General features: G+C 35.9%; 2 protein-coding genes across 3 annotated transcripts in view; both read left to right on the top strand.

Moving 5' to 3' along the window:
- Positions 1 to 69: 69 nt before the first annotated feature.
- On the top strand, positions 70 to 2,708 carry LOC110378977 (translation initiation factor eIF2B subunit gamma). The gene is made up of 5 exons (XM_021338450.3): positions 70 to 190; positions 276 to 461; positions 638 to 1,464; positions 1,761 to 1,990; positions 2,497 to 2,708. Exons 2-5 carry the CDS (start codon positions 302 to 304, stop codon positions 2,657 to 2,659), a joined length of 1,380 nt encoding a protein of 459 aa, XP_021194125.3. The 5' UTR covers positions 70 to 190; positions 276 to 301; the 3' UTR covers positions 2,660 to 2,708.
- Positions 2,709 to 9,691: 6,983 nt separating this feature from the next.
- The window catches only part of LOC110379003 (pancreatic triacylglycerol lipase), a 30,441-nt gene continuing 18,204 nt past the window's right edge, over positions 9,692 to 21,928 (top strand). For both annotated transcript variants that reach the window (XM_021338487.3, XM_021338486.3), the window contains exon 1: positions 9,692 to 10,021. The gene's annotated coding sequence lies outside the window, so the exon portion shown is untranslated. The remainder of the gene's footprint in view (positions 10,022 to 21,928) is intronic.

The raw sequence follows: 21,928 nt of genomic DNA, 5'->3' as shown, positions 1-21,928 counted from the left end.
ATTAAGCTTATCTGTGGAATACTAAAAAGCCAGTGTGACATATGTCACGTTATGTCATTGACTTTTTGGCGTTTACGTATGTTTGACGTAAGACCATAAAAGAAAACGTACTGTTGCTCAAAAGGAATGGGGTTATGATGAAAACATAAGTAAAATTGTGTTAATTCTTGAATAATACCCCAAACAAAAGGTAAACTAACTCAGCACTAATTCATTTAATGTTAAAATCACTGTTTTTGTTTCATCTCTACTCATAGCTCTAATATTTCGTACAGATTGGCAGTCTAAGGAAACAACAATTATGCATAAAATACTTGAGTTTCAAGCTGTCGTGCTGGCTGCGGGGAGAGGTTCTCGATTGCCTGATGTTGGTGGGGCAGTCTCCAAGTGTCTCCTACCAGTGGGACCTTACCCAGTCCTATGGTACTCATTGAATTTACTGGAGAAAATTGGGTTCCAAGGTATGACTTTTTGTCAGTATTGTTTCTAAAAAATAAAATGTTTTCCTAATCCGAATCTGATTTACCAGTGACATTATGAATTCCATAAAATAACGATGTACATTAACATTTGAGTGAAGTGTTGAAAAATACTAAAAAAATATACCTAATCCTTTATTTCACTCTTGACTTTACAGAAACATTAGTGGTTGTTCTTGATGAAGATAAGTCGAACATATTGAATGCTTTAGAAAAGTGTCCATTGAAAATTAAATATGAATTGATAGTCATCCCATCAGAGGAGGACTGGGGTACAGCAAATTCATTGAAGCATATCAGCAGTAGAGTAACTACTGACCTGCTGGTGATCTCGGGAGATCTTATTACTAACATCAATCTGAATGAAGTGCTGAATGTACATAGAAAGTATGATGCAGCCCTCACCACACTGTTCTTTAACAATGGCCCTGAAGAATGGATCGAACTCCCCGGACCCAAAACAAAAGCTAAACCAGACAGAGATCTAGTTTGTATTGATAAAGAAACACAAAGACTGGTATTCCTAGCAAGCGCCAGTGACTTTGAGGAAAATGTCACAATTCCTAGGATGCTTCTAAAGAAATATGATTCAATAAGCATGTACAGTCGACTACTTGATGCTCACGTGTATGTGATGAAACACTGGGTAGTGAACTACCTTGTAGAATCGGACAGGTTTACTTCAATTAAGGGGGAACTTATCCCACACATAGTTAAAAAGCAACTATCTAAGCCTAAAAACCCTGCAGAGAAAAAAGGAACATCTGAGAAGAATGTAGAAATCACAAAGGATATATTTGACTTTGCTGTAGAGAGTGGCTATGAGAGTAAAATAAGAGAGATAACAACATACAATGACCATAAGCTAGGGAGTAAGGGTATCTTCTATAATGACTTGCTGAGATGCTATGCACACATACCTAACAAGAACACATTTGGAATTAGAGTGAATACATTGTCTTCATTTTATCTATCAAATAGCAAGGTGAGCTTTGAAACCCAATTTTTATTGAAACATGATATGTGAAACTCCTAGAGAAATTAAAAATAGACTAGAAATGTTCTGAAATCATCTAAGATTCAGTTCCATGTAGTGCAACCAAAGCGACTCAATTAAACTAGTAAGGCTTTCTTTTCACACCTTGTATATGGTTATTTCACCACAGCAATTCCATTTGTAATGTATTTAAAAATTAAAATAGACTAAAAGAAAAACAAGTATGAATTTTGATCACTATCTTAGGTTTACTTGGTATTAACTTTTATGAATTAATATTTCAGATATTGTCCAACTGGGAGGAATTGACTGGAACTCCTCTTTCTGAGAGATTCCACCCTGACAGTGATGTCAAAACAAAGCAGATTGATGAATCCAGTACTGTTGGAGTACAAAGTCTTGTCAGTGAGAAGACCTCAATCAAAAGTACATTCATTGGTGCCAACTGTACTATTGAGAACAAAGTTAGATTAACCAACTGTATATTGATGAACAATGTCACCATTAAAGAAGGGTAAGTTACAAGCAGAAGTTCTTTATAACACACTAGCAATTTCCCCTATGTCCCATGATAACCTCTGCCTGTACTCAGGTAAAATATAGCCGGTGTTACTCGGGAATAGTGTAGGTTTCTTATAGTGAAAGATGTTTCAAATTGTTTCAACAGTCTGGGAGCCTTTAGGGTACAAAAATGTTTCCTCTTTATCATATTAGTGTAGTTTTTTGTTTACTGGTGATATCCAAATCAATGACCATGATTCCGGCAGTGACAATCTAGTTCATATCTGTAACACTAGATGGCGCTGGCTATCCTCTTGACCTGATACAACATAAAATTTTTAAAGACTTGTTTCATGTTTCTTATATCTTAGACTAGTTTTGACAAAATTAATGTGGGTGTGCCTTTAATTCCTTAACTATTTTATGTATGCATTTACACTTAGTTACCAATAATATATTGAAGAATAATAAAAAGTTTTCTAGATAAAATCCATACCTTATCATTGTTTCTGTTTACAGCTGTGTCCTTCAAGACTGCGTGGTGTACACTGGGGCGACGGTAGACAATGGATGTAGCCTGCAATACTGCCTCATAGGTCCTCACCATTCTGTGGCGGCTTCCACCACCAGCAACCACCAACTACACGCCGAAACCACTGACAACATGATCACGCTCGGCTAAACTAACATACAAATAACTGTACAAAATGAAATAAATGTTTTATAGTATATTTTATATTTATTAAGTATCTCATATTCATGGTGTTTTAGACCGATATGCATGTTGGATGTATTTTAGAATCTCTGTACTGTAGCCTACGTCGTAAGTAAGGTACAAATGTTGCGAGAAAAGGATATCATCTCCTCCCGCTTTGATAGTCTCCAAAGTGGAAGGTCTCCATACCTATAGTTAATATAGATACATACCGTATATAAATGTAAACTTCACATCTATAAACCTTCATAATATATAGACTAGATAACTTGCTGCCATGAATTATAATAAACGCCAGTGAATAGTAATGAATATAAGCCTTGAAATGGTTGTGTGTCCGTCATATTACTTTCCCTTTTAACTTGACGTTGGGCTTGTAGATCTTTTTGAAGTGCATTGGTGACATTTTCCCTATTGTAAGATTCATGATAGGCTGAAATAGCTGGCAAAGGAAACTATTAGTTCTCAATTACACACTTGAACTTAATATAATCGTGTACCTACAGGAACAAGTAGAGTTGTCAATAAAAATCTTATCAATACTGTTTTCTTTAGTTAAGTACCTATATAATATATTCTTAAAAACCAGAAGCAGGTTTGTTTAACGAGGAAATAACAATAAATAGTTTCAACATGAAAATTAACTAGGATTAATCAAGAACGCGGCAAAATCGTATTCTGTCAAACTATAACATGTCTTGTCGCCGACGTTCGAAAAAAGAATCCTCCAAACATAGATACATAGATGTACATCTATGCTTGGAGGACTTTTTTTTCGGCTGAATGGCGAGGTGTCTATGGTCGCTCGTTGCTACTGCCCTCGATGTAACTACTGGCAGGTAACAATATTCCTATTAGAATGAACTATATGCTGCATAAATGTATGCGTTAAATTGCGTTCTTACTTATGTTTTACCTTAATTAGCTATAAACATGCTTCACATGTAACTAGTTAGGTAGGTACAATAGGCAGAAGTCGATGACTGGAAAACGCCCAAGCAACGGCGGATCCAGGGGGTAGGTCACAAGGTCATGACCCCCCCCTGGGCCAGGTTCAGGACCTAAGAGGACCACTAATTGAAATGATTAAACACGATGTTTTATGTTTTTGTTATAAGTTTAAGATAATTTATATTCAGAGTGAATAGGTAGATACCTACATAGTTACAGGTAGAGTAGTTTGCTGAAGAATTCGTGCTCGCAACGCTCGCTCTCTATTCTTTATTTACTCTTTATCCGTACCCAAAAGGAGGAAACGGGACCCTGTTACTAAAATCCGCTGTCCGGGTTGTCTACATTACAATGTTGTATCTAATGCAGGGCCGTCTTAACCTATGGTGCAGGGTGTGCGAATAACCCGGGCGCCTCGATATCAGGGGCGCCGCGGAACGCCCCACCACCAGGAAATTTCGAAGAAATTACACCCGTTCGATAAGGAAGTTCCACATTGTATCATGATGCTGACAAAAAAGTCGCCTTCGCTTTGTTGGATTGATCATTTTGATTATTTTTAACTTTTAACATCCTCCAACTAAGTGAAAAAATTCTAGCTCGCTACGCTCGCGAGTCTATAAGCTATGTCTATGCTGTATTTCTGATTGTTGTTATTTTTATTGACGCACCGAATCAACGAACACAAATGGCACTCGCTCTAATCACGATTCCTTTTTATTTGTACGTAATTCCCATTCTGATTTGTGAGTCTTCAAACAAATAATTTAAAAAAGTTCGCGATCGCTGCGCTCGCGGCTACTTATTGCTTTCCGATGTACTTAATGAGGTGCTTTTGTGTTGTAGGCTCAAAAAAATTCGCGCTCGCTTCGCTCGCGCAGTATTATATATCTGCCTTGCCTTGATAACTTCATAAGTCAAATATAGAAAAATAAATTATGGAGTCCTCAAAAACAAAACAGTTTGCGCTTCCGACTGCTTTTTACTTTACAGCGCTTTTTAAAACTTATGAACTTTTTGTGTCCCAAAATTGTAATTTGCGCTCGCTTCGCTCGCGCATATTTTTGCAATTACGTGGTCCTGTCTCGTCTTTCATAACTTAAATCTGCCCAACAGTATGAGCCTGCAATAATTTAGAAAAAAAAAAATTTAAGTCCTTCCTTTACCTACCAAAAAAGTGACTTTCGTTCGAACGTTCTTATTTATATTCCTTGTAAAGTACTTCGATCAATATGTACTACTCAAAATCTTTCAATAGATACATAGGTGGCGCTTGGGTGATGATTGCACCCAGGCGCTACATGAGCTAGAGACGGCCCTGATCTCATGAACCCTTACCAATAGTAAGACAATTGAAGTTTTCACCGAAAATGTTTACCGATGCTGCAATAAAAAACGTACGCGCCTTTTTCTGCGTACCTACACAATACTTTTCAAACGTTTAGTCTTCAACCTGAAAAAAATCTTGCGCTTGCTATGATCGCGCTTTCTTGTATTTGTGCTGTATATTTTTTATACAGCAAGAAAGCGTTTTCATCTACTTTTAGTCCTCGAACTGAATACAAATTTTCGCGCTCGCTTCGCTCGCGCTTTTTCAATTACGCGTCTGTAATTATGTCCAAGAAATCGCGTTCGCTCAGCTCGGACCATTTTCTACATAACAACACTTATTTAGCCGTAGTCCTCGACCTGAACAAAAATTTTCGTTGTCTGGCAAGTGCGTGTAGTATAAAAACGAGAAATTGCGCTCACTCTGCTCGGGCCATTTCCTACATGAAAACACTTTTCTTAACATTGGTAAAAATTTCGAGCTCGCTACGATCGCGCTTTTTGTATTTATACTACTACTTTTAATATTAAAAGAAGTATACGCTACAATATAATATTTTTTGTGACTTGACCACGACTGTGTGACCCCCCCCTGGCGCCGAAGCTGGATCCGCCCTTGCGCCCAAGTGTGACAAGAAATGCATTAATCCTGCCCAGCCGAGTTACCTAACTAATTAATTAAAATGCACTCACCTACCTGCATCATAAGTCGCAGCTTTAAACAATGACTGTATTTTGTTAATAACTTCATGATATGAGTTTCGGCACTTTTTAAAGACTGCTATATAATAGCCGACGATAGTGTGGTGTCTCTCATAGGTACAATTCAGACAGAAATGTGGCGCTTTTGACAAATGCTACCCTCAATTTTGGTGGTAATTGCTCATGCTCGCTATCAGGTGTTCGCAATTAGTAATATACCAATATAATTAAGTTAGTTAAATATTTGTATTATAGTACCTATCTTATTAAATAAAACTGAAAACACTATTAGGAAGCTATTTGCAATGAATATTATGTTAACTTAGGAAATACCTACTTACCTAAACACAAATCTTCGTGTTACATACGTGTTATGCACGGATTCCGTTACTACCTAAATAGACGGGCAATTAGAGTAATAATATACATAACGTTGACCTAACATCTCTTAATAACCTGCAATCATCGACACTTTCTTCCGAGAACAGTTTCTTATACTTATTAAAAGGCAGCAAGTCTAGATTGCAATGAAAAGACCATACAAATGTAAGACGTTGGAATTGTAATAGCTCCGATAACTGGCAATCCAAATCCATGAAAGTAGATACAGACGCCTGCAGGTCAACCTACCCAAATCTGTCAAATTTTACCAGTCGAACATTAACCTTCCACTATTGTGATAAGGTTGAAAATCTATTGAAGTTTGACAGATTGGGGTAGGTTTATATGCTTTTATCTGTTCCTAACTACATGTAGTACACCTTACGTACTAAATATTATTAGTAACGTGTTTGTTTGTTTTTTTTAAATGGCTAATTAAGTAGGTATCACTTAAATAAATCTCCGTCATTCCACACAAAGCTGCTCTACCAATCTTAATTGATTAACAGGTATTAATTACACGCGTTTAAGCGTCTAGATAAATCAAAAAGCCAAATAGAACGCAAATTGTAGGCAGGTGTTGTAATTGGAACGCCTTCATTAAATGTTTGGCGTTGAAACATACCTAGGTACTTATGTAACGTGCGATGCATCAGTCTTTGCAAACTCATAGGAAAATACTAGTTCCAAGATTGTACCTATGTAGGTTATAATACCTATTGATAGGTAACAAAATCATAATCGTAAAATTACCTCACGGTTTTTAAGAGCATAATAAAATCTTCCCGGAATCATACAAAAACCAGATAGAGGAAAAACAAACACGAAGGTATATAGGTAGGCATTAAACTAATACAATAGGCCATATTATTACGTTTATAGGAGTATATTGCAGGTTAGTCCCGTGAGTCATCGACCGCCGAAAACCTTCATAAGCTGCGTGAATAAGTAGGTATTGCATATCAAAATATCTACTCAATTATAACTTATGTTATGGTCTTTTACAAGCAATTTAGATAAACAGTTATCAGATAAATAGCAATCTACATCGTAATTATGATCCTGCTCACGCAGTTCAAAAGTAATTTCGGTGGCTTTAAATGGAGAAAGTCGATTAATAAGATGCTTATATTTAATTCAGACAAATACATGTTCATGATAAAACACTGGTCAGTTGCATCCGGTTGAGACTTTATACCAACCCCAAAATAGGTAGTTGGGAATGGATGGGCAGAGATGTGTATGTAACTTTACTTAACCATGTAAATTACTGTATGCCTATTAGGCAGGACATATTGATACTCGAATATATTGTTAAGATCTGTAACTTACATATGCCCACAATAAAGATACTTTGACTTTAACACCGCAGTAAGAAATAGATAATACCTATCTAAAGATACCTACTTACGACTATTTTAAGCAAACATTTAAACATAATTTTGTTTAAGTACAGCTAATGGTACCCAGACAATTACACATAAATACTTTAAACAACATTAAATTAGGTATGTGATAACAAAAAATCTGCACCGTCAGCATAAATGTTTCGTCATATTTGCATGCAAATTATGGATTCAATTTGTGTTATGATCGTTTTATTAAGACGGTTACAGTCAATCTTAAATGATCGTGATCTGAAAAGTAGTGACCTAACCAAAAATTTTGCAATTTTTACTGCAGTCTGGCGCCATTTATCTGATTGTTGCAACAAATTATTGGACATTGCGTGCAAACAGGTTGGGCTAGACAGATAATAGCTGTAGCAATATGTAGAGGTACGTCTGTATTATATAACAAAACACTGGCATTTATATCAAAAATACTGGAAGCGTTAATCCTACTGCATCGCGTGTAACCGCGTAATTTGGTGAATAAATCTCTCGTCGCTTTTGCATAATAATAATTACGTGTGCCCGCGTCTTGCAGTGCAGATAAAGAGGGCTAGTTGTCTAACCCCACGGAATCAATTTGATACATCACTCCTGTGTACTCAATGACGAAAGAGACTTGTGTAATGACCAAGAAGTGGTCACAATTACGGGCACCTTATGGACATATGGAAAGGTCTACGTACCCAGGTAAGTAATCCTTTGATCTAATAACAGAGTAAAATGGCAAAGCAAACAAAATCACTGTAGCTTATGGCTTGGCAATATATGTACAACTTCAAATATATGCTTTCACGATTGGTGTACCTATGATGCGATCAGCGACTATAAATAAAAATATGACCACCATAAAATGCTTTGATACCCTAAGTTTTGTAACCAGAAATATCTACTGAACACCAGAAAAATGTACTATGTAGGATTAACCTAAATAAAATTGTAAAGCCAAATCAAATCCAACATTAGGGCTAGCTTCTTGTATTAGTTATAGATATTTTTTCAATTGTAAAGAAAATTCAAAAGACAAAATTATTTAAAGAACTAAAGCCTAAAACTATTCAAAAGACTGAAGCAAAAAGAGCAAAAACAGTACCAGGTTATGATATCGATTCTTGATAATCCGGGACCATCGCCCTTCAACCTTCATGATCATAACAGGAAAGTCTGGCCGGATAAATGATAGGATTTTCCAACATACAGTTGCTGGATTAAAGGTAAAAAAATATCCTGCATCGTCTGATATTTTTGGGGAGAAAATAGCTTATAAATTGATCTTTCGATTTAGGTATGTAGGTACCTATAATCGGTGCCTGAATGTTACAAAATGACGTCAATTAAGTGAATAATCATTAAATATTTAGAGAAACATATAGGTATTGACAGCATAATATTTATAAATGTCATGACAACTCTCAATGCGTAACTACCTACATCAAACTTTTATCATAACAAGTTTCTTTAAAAATAAATACTCTAATAAAGTTACTTAGCCTCTGTGGGAACACAGAGGGAGGACTGTGAATGGAAATTCACGGTCCCATTAGTCATAAGTAACACAGCATTGTTTTACAACTGTGTCAGGAACCCGAAAAGTAATAGATAATTACCTAAATGCTGATTGAATCAACACCTCACCGCCTTTTTGATTTAAAGATAATGATATAATTATCTCAGTTAACAGGCCAAAACGTTACAGCTGTATCATTTCTCCTGCGCACTGTGTCAAGGGTAAAAACATCGCTCTTTTTAAAATACCTTTTGAGCTCTAATAAGTTACCCTTTTAATTAAATATTCACCTGATAAGTTAGGTACAAATTCGTTCATAGACTACAAAGAAATACAAATATATTTAGTTCTTATGAATATTCACAAATGAAAAGGAATAATTATAAAACCATAACTCAAAACCACAAAATATTTCTAACTAAGAAAAGCTCTACCTGCATACACTCATAGTGCCTAGCAACATTTACCTACCCGTATGAAACATAAACGTTAAAACAGACTTTCTTATTCCAAGCCATTTCACCTATCGCCTGATGCATTATAGCGGTACAATCAAAGAGCAGCACTGGAGATTTAAATCAGTTAATTTTAGATTTAGACTTAGGGTTATTATCTAGACATCAATCGACGAAATAAATTACAACATGTACGAAGCTGAAATGTCTTCTCACCGTGGTGTTGCACACACTGGGTACAATGAAAGTGGTGCGGCGTCTGCAGCCGGTCTAGGTGCGCGAGCGCAACTTCGCACTCGGCCAGCCAGTCCAGCCAGCACTTTCCCGAACCGCGCACGCGCGTACGTTCGCCTGTATTACAACACTCGGAAACGATCCGAAATTACGTGATTCCATTTAAAGCCATTCCCATTCAAAGTGTAACTACACGTTAAATCGACTGATGTATGTTATATAAAAACTATTAAGTAACGGGCTTTTGTCAGTATCATCCCGTGGTTGTTTTTGTGAGCCTCGTGCATCGCACACGATAAATTTTCAGCGGTGAAACAGACACACGAGAAAAGCGGGAAATTGGGAGCGACCGGCAGAGAAGCTAGCCGCAGGATTTTGGGTGAGTGGGAAACTATTTATATTATTTTAGGTACTTAAAAGCACCATAATTCATCAAGTAAATATAATCATCAACATATTCGATGTAAATACACATTTCGTAGTAGCCATATCGTAGATTAAGGCACTTCATGAAATGCTCGATAATTTCATGAAATGTTGCGGGATTCTTTTTCTGGATAGTTTATAAAGCTTTTCAAACTAAACAGTGCATCTCCGAAAGTGCCATAAAATTTTCAATCATTTCATGAAGTGAGCAAATCTACTACATGGCTACGACATATGAATTATTCTGTATACTTAGTGCACCGCGCAACTAAACATGAAAATATGTAACGAGTTCTCGATGTTACAGCTATAAATTTTGTATTGCAATATAAACTTTAATAACATCACTAATTAATGCGCATAAATAAAAGGTAATTTTTAGTTATAAAAAACTATTTACTCTTGATGTCAAAGTACCTGATACTTTCATAAAGTATGAAACTCTACCACATGTGCCATCACATGAACATGTTAGACAAACTCTAATTGACAACATCGATAGAATCTGCGTCAATTACTGCGACAGACAAAGATTATAGCTACCTACCTAAAATCTTTTTAAATGGTCCCAGAGTCAAAGGGCGACAACAGCAACTTTCAAAAAACGAAACCAGATTACTGGTCCAATGTCAGAATAAAAAAAAAACGACGGCAACACGACACGACGTTATGTCAATACTTAGCTTACTTACAAGTAATTCCGAGGAACTGTTTCCGAGTTCGTAATCACACAACGAATCATGAAAAACCATCTACGCCTGAGTGCGAACCGCAATCAATTTCCAAGTTCCTACGTAATCAGTCAAAACTATCATTACGTTAGCTCGCTATTCTTCATTCATCGGCCTCGTTGCGAAAATATGCGTTTTTACACAAAGTTCTTATCATTACTTATATTCATTTGGCACAACAACATAGTTGTATATTTTGGGTACGAATGCAATGTTCTTAGCAGATTCCTTCTATAATGAAAAGAAGAGAAAGAGAAATCCGACTTAAAAAAAACAGAAAAGTTATTCACGTAGAATCAAACTCAATAGTCCAAAATATAGCTGTGCCCAATTTTGTGCAAGAAAGACAGCACCTAGTATCGTGAATGAATATGCACCAACGTTAAGTAAAACAAGGTTAATGACCACATTTGCAGTTCGACGTACCGTAATGCACAAATGTTTTGTTTACTTAGTACTGTAGTTTTAATAAAAATCAAATATTTCAGAATTTTTATCTAACGCCGTGTGTAGAAATGAAAAATAAAAATAGAAACTCGTAAATGGATGGCAACAAATACCTACATATTATGAGTCTATTAAAAAGTGAGGTCACATCTTGAACATCGAAATCTTTCATTATTCAAAAGAAGAAGTCTGTCTGACAACTGTTAGCTAAATCTTGCTAAATCGCTAGTTTCGCTACGGTTGACAAAGAAACAAGCGATCAAAATGCACAATACACAATGCTTACATTACACCATTTCATCTCCCTTCGTTTAATCTCGATCTACATCCACATTAAGACATACTCAGAAGGTATCTAGAATGTAACTCAAAATTTGATATAGGTACTGGTATATTTTGGAGAGTGCTTTTACAATAATTATTTTACTTTCTTTGAATTAAAAAATAAATTATGCATTTACGCTAATTTTGCTTTCTATTTCAGTAGGTACCATTTTTCATGAATATCTTGATACATTTGATCGCTAACATCGGTTTGACTTGACTGATATCTTAAAAGATACCTATATACCTATTATATTTGCTTCTTTAAAGTTAATACGAATAACTACACGTTTATTAAGTGAAGGGCATTATTATTAACACGAACTTGATAATCTCGCAACAGGCTGTTAAAGATTTGCCTTTGTATACCGATTGCACTTGATCGAATATGAATAGATCGTTATCAGTGTCAGCAGTTACTCAATATTTGTTGTCGTGAAGCCTTGGTGATGTGGTCCGCACGCGAAGCACGTGCGTTGCATTAAGCAAGGAGCCGTCGATACCGCCGGGCCCGCAGCGCCCAGCCGCTTGCAAAACGCATCGCTTTCTAATCACTAGAACCTTCGAAAATACAGAAAACTGCTATAATTAAAGTACATCGTACCTCACTTGGCAAAAGAAGGGGGTGTAAAGAATGTAATTTAATCAATGCGTCATTTCACACGCGAGCGATGCATTTGTTACGTGTTCCGCTGCACAAACGTCCTCATCATAATTTACTACGATTTTTCTCATAGTCCATTCATAGCTGAATGGCAGGAAACTACAGCGGCTTGTTATAAATGTTCTCAGTCAATAATTGGAAGATACAACCGACGAGCTGTTATTAGAAAGCTGTGAACATAATTGATTACAGTTAATGCCTATTAACGCTTAATTTCCTGAGTTTCGTCGATTTTTAACACCAGCTAACTTTGTTATCTACATACCTGTATAAATCTGGAAATATAAAAGGTAAATACGTATCTGTATACCTACTTTCCGCAATATTATGAAATTATTATGTCTGCTGATCCAAATCTAATTCTAACTAGTAATAATAATTTAGAGGAAGCGGCAGCGCACTGCAGTATCAGGATGAACTTTGCATGATGCTAATACCACAGTATTAACATGATGGATGCTCTGTTGTAACAAGTATTATAACATAGCGACCAGTTACCGGTGCCACAATATTTTTTGTTTGTATCTAATGCGGTTTTAATAACATGGTAACGAGCTAGTCTGTCAATAGGCCTAGGAAGAGTCGATGAAGTGTGAAAGTTCAGAGTAAATTACACAACGGTATCGTTTAATACGGCAGCTGTGCAGTGCAGTAGGTGAATATGTAAAATGAGTTGCACAACCGTTGCAGAACATTACGTCCCTGCGTTTTAATGCTCCGCTTCTGCAATGCATTAGACGAACACTTAACAAGCATGTAAGATAAAACCGGGTTACTCGGTTCGATTACAACTGCCTGTCGCAACAATTGGCACACACATGCGACAAAATAGGCAAATCACAAGAATTATCGCAGTGAAATCTGTGCCGATTTTCTTAATTATTAGACAATAAAAATGCACGGTCATCGCGTGACCGTCGGCGCGGCCTTTTCAGTAGTATTCAACTTCCAAAATTAACAAAATGCAGTCTGTTAGCTATCCATTACAGCAAGTTACGTGGCTTGTAATCTATGATCTTGCCGACTCATTACGGCACATAACACGACCATTACGGTCAAACTAAATATTACTTAGCTGCCAACAACCTCATAACTACCGGATGATCAGTAACTTATAACTGTTCCGATACAGTTGTCATGCTCAGATTACATACTGCTGCCATAAACGTCCAAGCTAAAAGTAATTGCAAATGAATTTCAAACACCTGTCAATCAGCATACAAAGAGAAACTTCTTATAACATGATCAACGACTTTTAGTTAATTTATCCTTTTAGTTTATACACTGAATCAATCATCGTATCGTTTGTAATGCAAAATGGTACGTGATGTGACTGTCTTATGTCCTTCCTATGACGTGCTCGTCGATTTCCACACAATATACTCGAGTCAAAGATCGAACGATACAGTAGCAGTAGTACTACATCTGGATACAATGTATACAAATCAGATAAGTCTATTGTATCTTGCATTCCAAACAAGAGTTGCGATTTGTGTCTTTCTACACTAGCGATAAAGTACTTACTAAAAGTCGACGTTACGAAGTTAGAATGTAAACATGTACTTAAGGAATTTACGTGAGGAGTACTCATTAAGAATGAGCTCATTTGTTTTCATTGGCCGTTAATTACTGTTCCCCACGTCTTAACTGCTCGAGTGCGTAATGCACTAGGATAAGTATTTGTTGTAACGTAACAAGCGCTTGTGTCATACGTAGGTAATTCCAATTTTTAGAACCCGTGAGGACAACAATATTTTCGTTCAATATTTTCCTCATAATTTAATAATTAATTAAATATGTATTTAGGAATATGTAAGTAGAAAAATTAGCACATTTATTTGATTGGTCTCAATACAAACTAATCGCAGATGGCTGTCAAGCACGCCAAGGTAACCAGGCCGTTTTGTTTAAAATTTTATGACTAGATTAGGTAGAAGTCTCCAAGGATTGGCTTTTACAAAAATGTCGTTCACCTACATGCAACTGATTCGCCTTGGCTTGGTTTGACCTGGCCATTAATCTGCTGTTTTTAATACAGGCCGATAGGTACCATTGGTATTGATAATTGCGACATACCGATAACTACGTTGTCGACACAATATCGCATTATAGAGCTACTTGCCAGTCAACAATAGATTGCCGTTTGCCATTTATATAACAGCGATAATTATAACTTTACAGTTAATTTTACGATTATCAACAACGCCTTTTACGATACAAATGCGGATAATACGTAGCGGACGCCGAATATTATTAGTTATTTCTAAAATTATCTAATTTGAAATCAATTTCAAAGATTTTAATAAACCTCTTTCTATAATTATACGTAAGTTAAATTGAGTTTATTGCTGTATTTAAATTAAAATCAGTTAAGTATCTCTTGGTCATTAAAGGCAAGGTGAGGACATAGTAATTTACACGTTTGATTAAAATATAACCTTACCTATGTCACGTTCTTTGCATTAGCCGACACCATAACAAAATTAACACAATGATTCTAGTGGTTTAATGAATTAATACATTCCTGAGCTGCAGAGCAAATAGATATTTGAATGGAGTTTTAAATGAGCGCTTTCAATTGAGAGTTAGGTAAGAAGTTTACTTAATTTTATACAAAGTAAGACCTTATGAACACAGGTCTGTTCTGTTTTAAAATTAAAAATGTTTTGATATTTGGGAGTCCTTTAATAATCTACGTAAGCAAAATCCAATCTTATTCTCTTACATACGGTACTGTAACGTTTCCTACATAAAACCAATACAATTTATATGAAAATTATTTACCTACCTAAATGTAAATTATTATACTTACTTAATCTTTAGCATGACCGCGAAATTATTTAAATATGTACATTTTCAATGCCAATTTACAAAAATTCAAGGGAAAACTTCAGTTCGTTATAAACTACTCAAAACAAAATAGGGCCCACCTTAATTTATGCTACTTTTTTGTTTAAAAATTACTCAATGGGCAATGATTAGTAAAATTAAGTATTGATTTGTGAAGTAGACATGTTTACGAGTCATTATTTATGATTCGAGCAACAATTTATGCGTTTGATTCAAGTGGTTAGGCAGAAAAAGTGAAGTGCTTGAAAAAACACAAAATGCACTCATTTTGTCACTTATGTTCTCAGTGTGACTCTAAGTTTTGTGGTTAGACGTTGCTTTCTTAAACTGTTTTGTTTGATTTCTGTCATAATCGTGGTCACTATGGCTAGTTCTCGACGTCATATGGACCTGGAAACTGCTGCAAGAGCAGTTGCACTGCTTCAGGAGGGACAGTCCTAGAGATCAGTAGCAATACATATCGGAGTGTCGCGAAGAGCCATCAGAAACGTGTGGGAGCGCTACCAGGAGACCGGGAGTGTAGCTAGGAGACCTGGAACGGGAAGAACTAGAGCCACAACTGCACATGAAGACCGGTATATACGGTTAACTGCACGTCGGGAGCGAACTTTGACCGCCCGGGCCGTACAAACCCGACTGCGGCAATCGACAGGTACCCAAGTCAGTGACCAAACTATCCGAAATCGACTCCACGAAGATGGTCAACGTTCCAGAGTACGAGCAGTTCGACTCAAACTGACTAGGGCTCATCGTGCAGCACGTTTAAGGTTCGCTCGGGAACATTTGGTCTGGACCATGGAGAACTGGAGCTCGGTTCTTTTTACCGACGAATGTAAGGTCAAGTTTTACAGTGACGACAAACGAATACGCGTGTGGAGAAAACAAGGCGAACGATTTTCAGAACCTTGCATCCATGGAACAGATCGTTTTGGGGGTCCAAGTGTTATGGTGTGGGGTGGGATTAGCATGATGGGCAAAACAGAGCTTGTAATTCTGGAGGAAGGTTCTGTAACAGCCTCCAGGTACGTTGAGCGAGTCATCCAACCTCACGTCATCCCATTTTCACAAAGAGTGGGTGCTGGTTTTGTGTTAATGCAGGATAATGCTCGTCCCCATACGGCTCGCATCACACAAAGAGCACTTTCCGAAGCCAACATTTCTGTTTTGCCATGGCCTGCAATGAGCCCCGACCTCAATCCCATTGAACATTTATGGGATCAACTGAAAAGAAGCCTCAAGGAGAACCATAGCCAGTTGAATAGTCAACAGGAGCTCATAAACGCGCTGAAACTCTGTTGGGAAAGAATACCAGAGCAAAATGTTACCCACCTGATCGAAAGTGTACCAGATAGGCTCAGAGAGTGCATTCGGAGTAGAGAAGGCCCTACTCGTTACTAACAAAATCATTGCTCAAGCATTATTTGCAAAAAAAAAATGTTAGGTTGAGTTTACTGTGCTCATTATTTTATTGCAATTTCCCTAAAAAGTGATTTTTGTGTGTATTTTTTAAGAAAATAAACAATTTTGATTAATAATTATGCTGAAACAGTTTATTTATACCTAGCCAAAGCGCATCTATCCAAAAATAACAAATAAGTATGACTACTTTGTAACCACAGCCTAAACATGCAGTGGGCCCTATTTTGTTTTGAGTAGTTTATAATCTTGTTTTTCATTAAAAAATAATATCTATGTTTTAATTAGCCTTTGATCGTACCTATATTAAAAGCTTTTCCATACAACCTATAAAGTAAACAAAAACAATTCTTCCACGCTCGACTGACGACATGTTGACAAAATTACATAACAAACAATTTGAATAATTCGCAAAATTGTATTACAATACAAATAATTTAAAACGACATTATCAATGTAGAACAGTCATTCATCTCGTAGTTATTTTTCTCGTGAGACCTCGAAAACCGCGGCCTAATGGCGAGCGCATTACCACCGACCTTAATATGAGCTCTGACATAACATTCATAAGTGTTACGTTCGAGTTCTAGTCCGATGCTCCCAAACTATTGTGTCTCATAATACCCTATACAGTAACGTATTGCAACCTCTGTTTCCTAGTTGTTGCATCAAAATAACATTTTCTAATCACAAATTACGTACTTCAGCTAATTTGGTATGTCCGCTCGTAGCGATTATTTCTGACTTACATTGTATGCGACAGGCTGTAGCTGCAAGTCCGAAGAAACTCAAAATGTCACCTTGAACTACTCATTGTTTATTTTTGTTATTCTTATGTAAAGTCCTGCAAAGCATCTTCAATGTTTTTAACTTGACATTTGACATTTTTTCAAGCAGCAAACTTTGTTTGTAATACTAAGTATGAAATTGATTTTAAAAACAAACAGTGTGCATTCTATGATGCTAACACATATGTAATGATTACAGAATTGCATATTCGTTCCCACGTAATATATATTTTCTGTGACATAAATATGTTAAAAATTGCAAGACTTTCTGAGTATGAAGACACAATAGTAAGTAGGTTAGTCGTCTGTTAGGAAAGAAAAAGGAACAAAACAAAAGGCATCTCAATCGGCTTTTGTTCACATTGCCAAATAAGGTTTTAGGCTCTGAAGATATTTTAAGAAGTATGGCAGTTAGTGAACCTGTCAGCTTAGTTACTTATTTAAAGTCATATTTTATCTAATTATGGCATAATTAATTAATTCTTCTCAGCCTTGTTTTATAACTCTATTTATTTTAAAATTCTATCTTAAATCCTATCTTAACGAAGGCCGACAAGCAAACCTCCTTTGCAGTTCCTTCCTAAACAAATAAAGTTTTTGTTGATAAATAAACCACGTAATCTAAATTTGAAATCATAGAACAGTGGTGGTTCGTTCACTGTTGATGTTCTTGTTTACCCCACCAAGCAAAAGCTGGTATACTAGATGTAAATATGTATGGCGATTTATAGTAGTGCAACAGGTTATGCGCGCGAAATCTTGGTCAACCGCCCGTGCAGAGGTAAACATTTTAAAACATCATAATAAATCAAATTCTCATATAACTTGACAATGTCTAAACACAGGACTTTTCTAGATGCGTTGATAAATTATTTGGTAAAGTTTCAGCTCGAACGCCTATTGCATGCTAATCGTTTCATACTAGCGCACTGATGTTTACACAATCATCATCGTTTCTTGTTTTATGGTGCTTTTCTTTTGAACTATCTTACTTATTATCTGTAAAATATTTGCGTAGGTACCTATGCGTCACTGCGGCGGATACAATACAAACTGCCTTAACATAAGCACAGATTTGCCATGCACTGATAAGATAACATTTTCCTTTCAAATGCAAATAAACCGTTATGAAAGTTGAACAACAGTTAATCCACCAACAATAAATCCACTGCATGAATAACTAAAAGCATTTGTGTATTTCCTTGCGGAATAAAAATGCATTTTTCTGAACTCCATGACATAATCAGCCGACACTTATCGTGTTCATATCACGTCTATCCAAAGGCTTCGTGCTCAACATTTATTATTGTTGTTGTAAATTCCATTGCATTCCGGTAATTCGTATAATCAATTGCTTTTTCCTTGTGTTTTAAATAGCAGATACAATTTCTCGCCATGTAACAAATCTTCACCTCCAACCTGAAAGCTATAGGTAATCAATTTTCTAATAACTTTCATCGAGCTAGTGGTAAAAGAAATTCTATACGGTCGCCGCTGGAGAAGCTAAACCAGACCGACTCTCAAGAGAAAACAAATACTTTCGCTGACTGCCAGCTGACCCAGTCCTGTACAACAGCATCTGAACTGCATTCATTACCTATAACGCGATTTACTATTTGTATTTCAAACTTTTAACTGACAACCTTACAACATTCTTTGTCATTACTCTTTTACGTAACACTTGAGTACTCCTGACAACGTTCCTTTCAACACGACTCATTTCTTTCCATGGAACATTCTGTTAAATAAAACATCTAGAAAAAGAAATTTCCCAGAGTGGCGTAAACATGCAAATAGTGAGTATTGACGTGAATGCACGTGCGTGTTTTAACAAATGTTCTTAGAACTGAAAAGCCGAGCCTTTGTAAGTTCGTAAAGATATTATTATTACCTATTACTTCAAAGGTTTTGTACATCCTCAAATGTCTAATGATTGCTCGTAAATAAATCAAAATGTTTCACACTATTTTATGCATTTCACTTGTTAGTTTTATTTTTTATACGATTTAATAACATGCTATCGAAGTCTGTAGAATAGGTTATCTAACTTCCTTTGTTTGTTTCTAATTATACGCTCCATAACTCCAGGCTAACAAGAGCATAGCAATTAATCAAACTTGGAGGTATATAAAGCTGTATTGTTTGATGATGACTGCCGACGGCTTAATTATAAATGTTCAATGCAAATCTTTAATGCAACTTAGGGGCAACATTTCAGCAAATATATATTTTGAATAATATCTCTATCTTATTCGAATATCTGTTAAATATTATAATATTTAAAGATAATTATCTTTGAATATAAAAGGTAAGAATTCAATTAACTTTAAACACAGTAGTTATTTTTCAAAAAAGTTTATTTCTCCACTATTAACTTTATGCATAGAAATCCCATTGAACCAATTCCATGGAACGTTTTCATTAATTCCGTTAGTGCCGGCCGTTAGCTGGACGTGATTATAGAAAGCAAGCTACACCTTTTATCTTGTTTGTTTACCTCTTTTCCATAAAGTTCGGTACGTGTGACCTGGTGGCTTACTATCCTAGTGACAGATGCACGGCCGCCCGAGGCCGTTGCACCCTGTTCGGAGTTTCCATTGCAGCTCTTCAACTCTCGCAACTTCGAGCGATCAGATAGCCGGCAAAATGCCCTTTTGAGGTAAACAAGTTTAAAAGGAGATCTGCAACTTTACAAGCAACTGTAATAAATATACGCGCCACTAGTGCGTGCAGTTTCCCTTATTAAAATTGTTTGTTTATATCTAATAAACTGTATGTAATGAAAAGCCTCAGGCAAATAGAATTGCCAGAGACCAGTTAACTGCGAAACGTAAATAAAATAATTTCTTTGATTTGCATACATTAGTAATAATTTATTTAATGATATCTTCCGGACTGTGCACTTTCATTTAAATGCGGTAGTTCAGCTACCATCATCAGGATATCCCGTTGTCAATGCAAATACACCGCATAATGACGTATAAATTAATATACTAGTACCTAGCCGAGCGTAGGAATTTATGGAAACACTAGAGATATGTGACAAGTTAAATAGTTCGTCGTCTTTAGGAACGTGTTTAAATTTTTAATTACGTAGTTATTAATTAATATTTTGATTACTGCATATTATGTTGTGTAGTTTGATATTAGTTATTTTATTGCAGATTTATTGCCAATTATTTAAGTTAGCGATCTGCAATCACACATGCGAAATAATTTAATCCATGCAATTAAAGTTTTATTACTTCATAAGTAAACATGATACATCATTTGATGGTTCTGTACATGGCATACGTTGCTCGAACAATGAAAAAGTACAATCAATTCATCACAATGGCGCCGCGAAGATCAATCAATCACTATCCACCTATTAAATCGTTCTAAATTCTTTAATTAAAAAACTAATACCGATCTAGGTGAACAAGCAAAACTAGAAATTAAGACTCGCCTAACCGGAGCTTTTTCTGTTCAACCAACTATTACGTTATGCTTGGCCACTATCGCTAGCATTTAAGCTTTAACTATTTATTTTAGGAGCTAATACACGAGTTTTATAGGCTTTCATATTAATTATTATCTCGTGAGCCAACTTTCACAGGAAGCACGCGGAACCGTCAAGCCTACCAATAATAATTATTTTTTGTTATTGCTCGAATTGTACGGATAGTCGGATACGCAGCTTGTCGTCGGACGCTTCTATCAGTGATTGCACTTGAGATTGCTTTTATAGAAATCAACAATGGACAGTATCTCGCGCCACCCACGAAGAGGAAGTAATAGAGCCTACCGACGCACTTCCTATGTCTTTTTATTTTGAACGAAATTCAATCAGCCTATGAAGAAAAAAAACTTTGTCCAATGGTGATAGGTACCCATATAATATGTCGCCAGTTACATAACAACGTGACTCGAAAACATAGCGAACTTTAACAAATCCCAGTAATATTTATGTAAGTACCATAATAGCAGCAGTGGGAAGTATGAACAATATCATTGTGCAATGACATGCGTAGAAAAGTACAAGTTTTTGTGTACTAAGTCATATTTCTGCCATTAGTGTTGATGTATGTGCGAATGTGAAAAATTTAAGATAACAATAATATAATGCACGCATTATATTATCTCAATATAATCTTCACTTTTTGTTTTTGAAAACTTTAAGCATAGCTTTAAGTTATAGCTTAGATTTTACACTGGGTTAGGCAATTCAAAACAGCTAACTTTGTATATTTTGCCCCCGGATCAGTCCCATAGTTTTGAACAAATTGACAAGTTTTGTAACATTTGACTTAAAAATTGTAGATATGTAGTATAGCATAAAATTACTCTGCATTGTTATACTTAGTAATTTCTATCTTTTGTCATCTCATCACTGTGAAAAATATTCACACATGAACTATGTATAATTTAAACATGTAACTAATTTATAACAAAGCATTTTTAGAAACTGTGATCAAACATTGTGTTTTGTTGTGAATAAACGATTAGCTTATCTACTTATCTTAGACTTTAAAGTCGTCATTCTTTTGTCTATGTGATAATTATTACGTGTAATATTTTCTAGTAGTGTAAATTATATTCTCAGGTATAACAAGCTCGGGTATGGTTTATGTAATAAATAAGAAGCAATGAAGTAGGCA

Source organism: Helicoverpa armigera, chromosome 4 (assembly GCF_030705265.1).
Source record: "Helicoverpa armigera isolate CAAS_96S chromosome 4, ASM3070526v1, whole genome shotgun sequence".
Lineage (NCBI taxonomy): Eukaryota > Metazoa > Arthropoda > Insecta > Lepidoptera > Noctuidae > Helicoverpa > Helicoverpa armigera.
The sequence above is the reverse complement of the archived record's forward strand: the minus strand, read 5'-3'. Positions and strand labels throughout refer to the sequence as shown.

What these genes read in the sequence shown, in the direction of transcription:
- LOC110378977 (XM_021338450.3), top strand. Translation starts at nt 302, where the DNA reads ATGCATAAAATACTTGAGTTTCAAGCTGTCGTGCTGGCTGCGGGGAGA. An exon ending in GGAGAAAATTGGGTTCCAAG is followed by an intron (nt 462 to 637) that starts GTATGACTTTTT and finishes TTGACTTTACAG; the next exon opens with AAACATTAGTGGTTGTTCTT. An exon ending in TTTATCTATCAAATAGCAAG is followed by an intron (nt 1,465 to 1,760) that starts GTGAGCTTTGAA and finishes TTAATATTTCAG; the next exon opens with ATATTGTCCAACTGGGAGGA.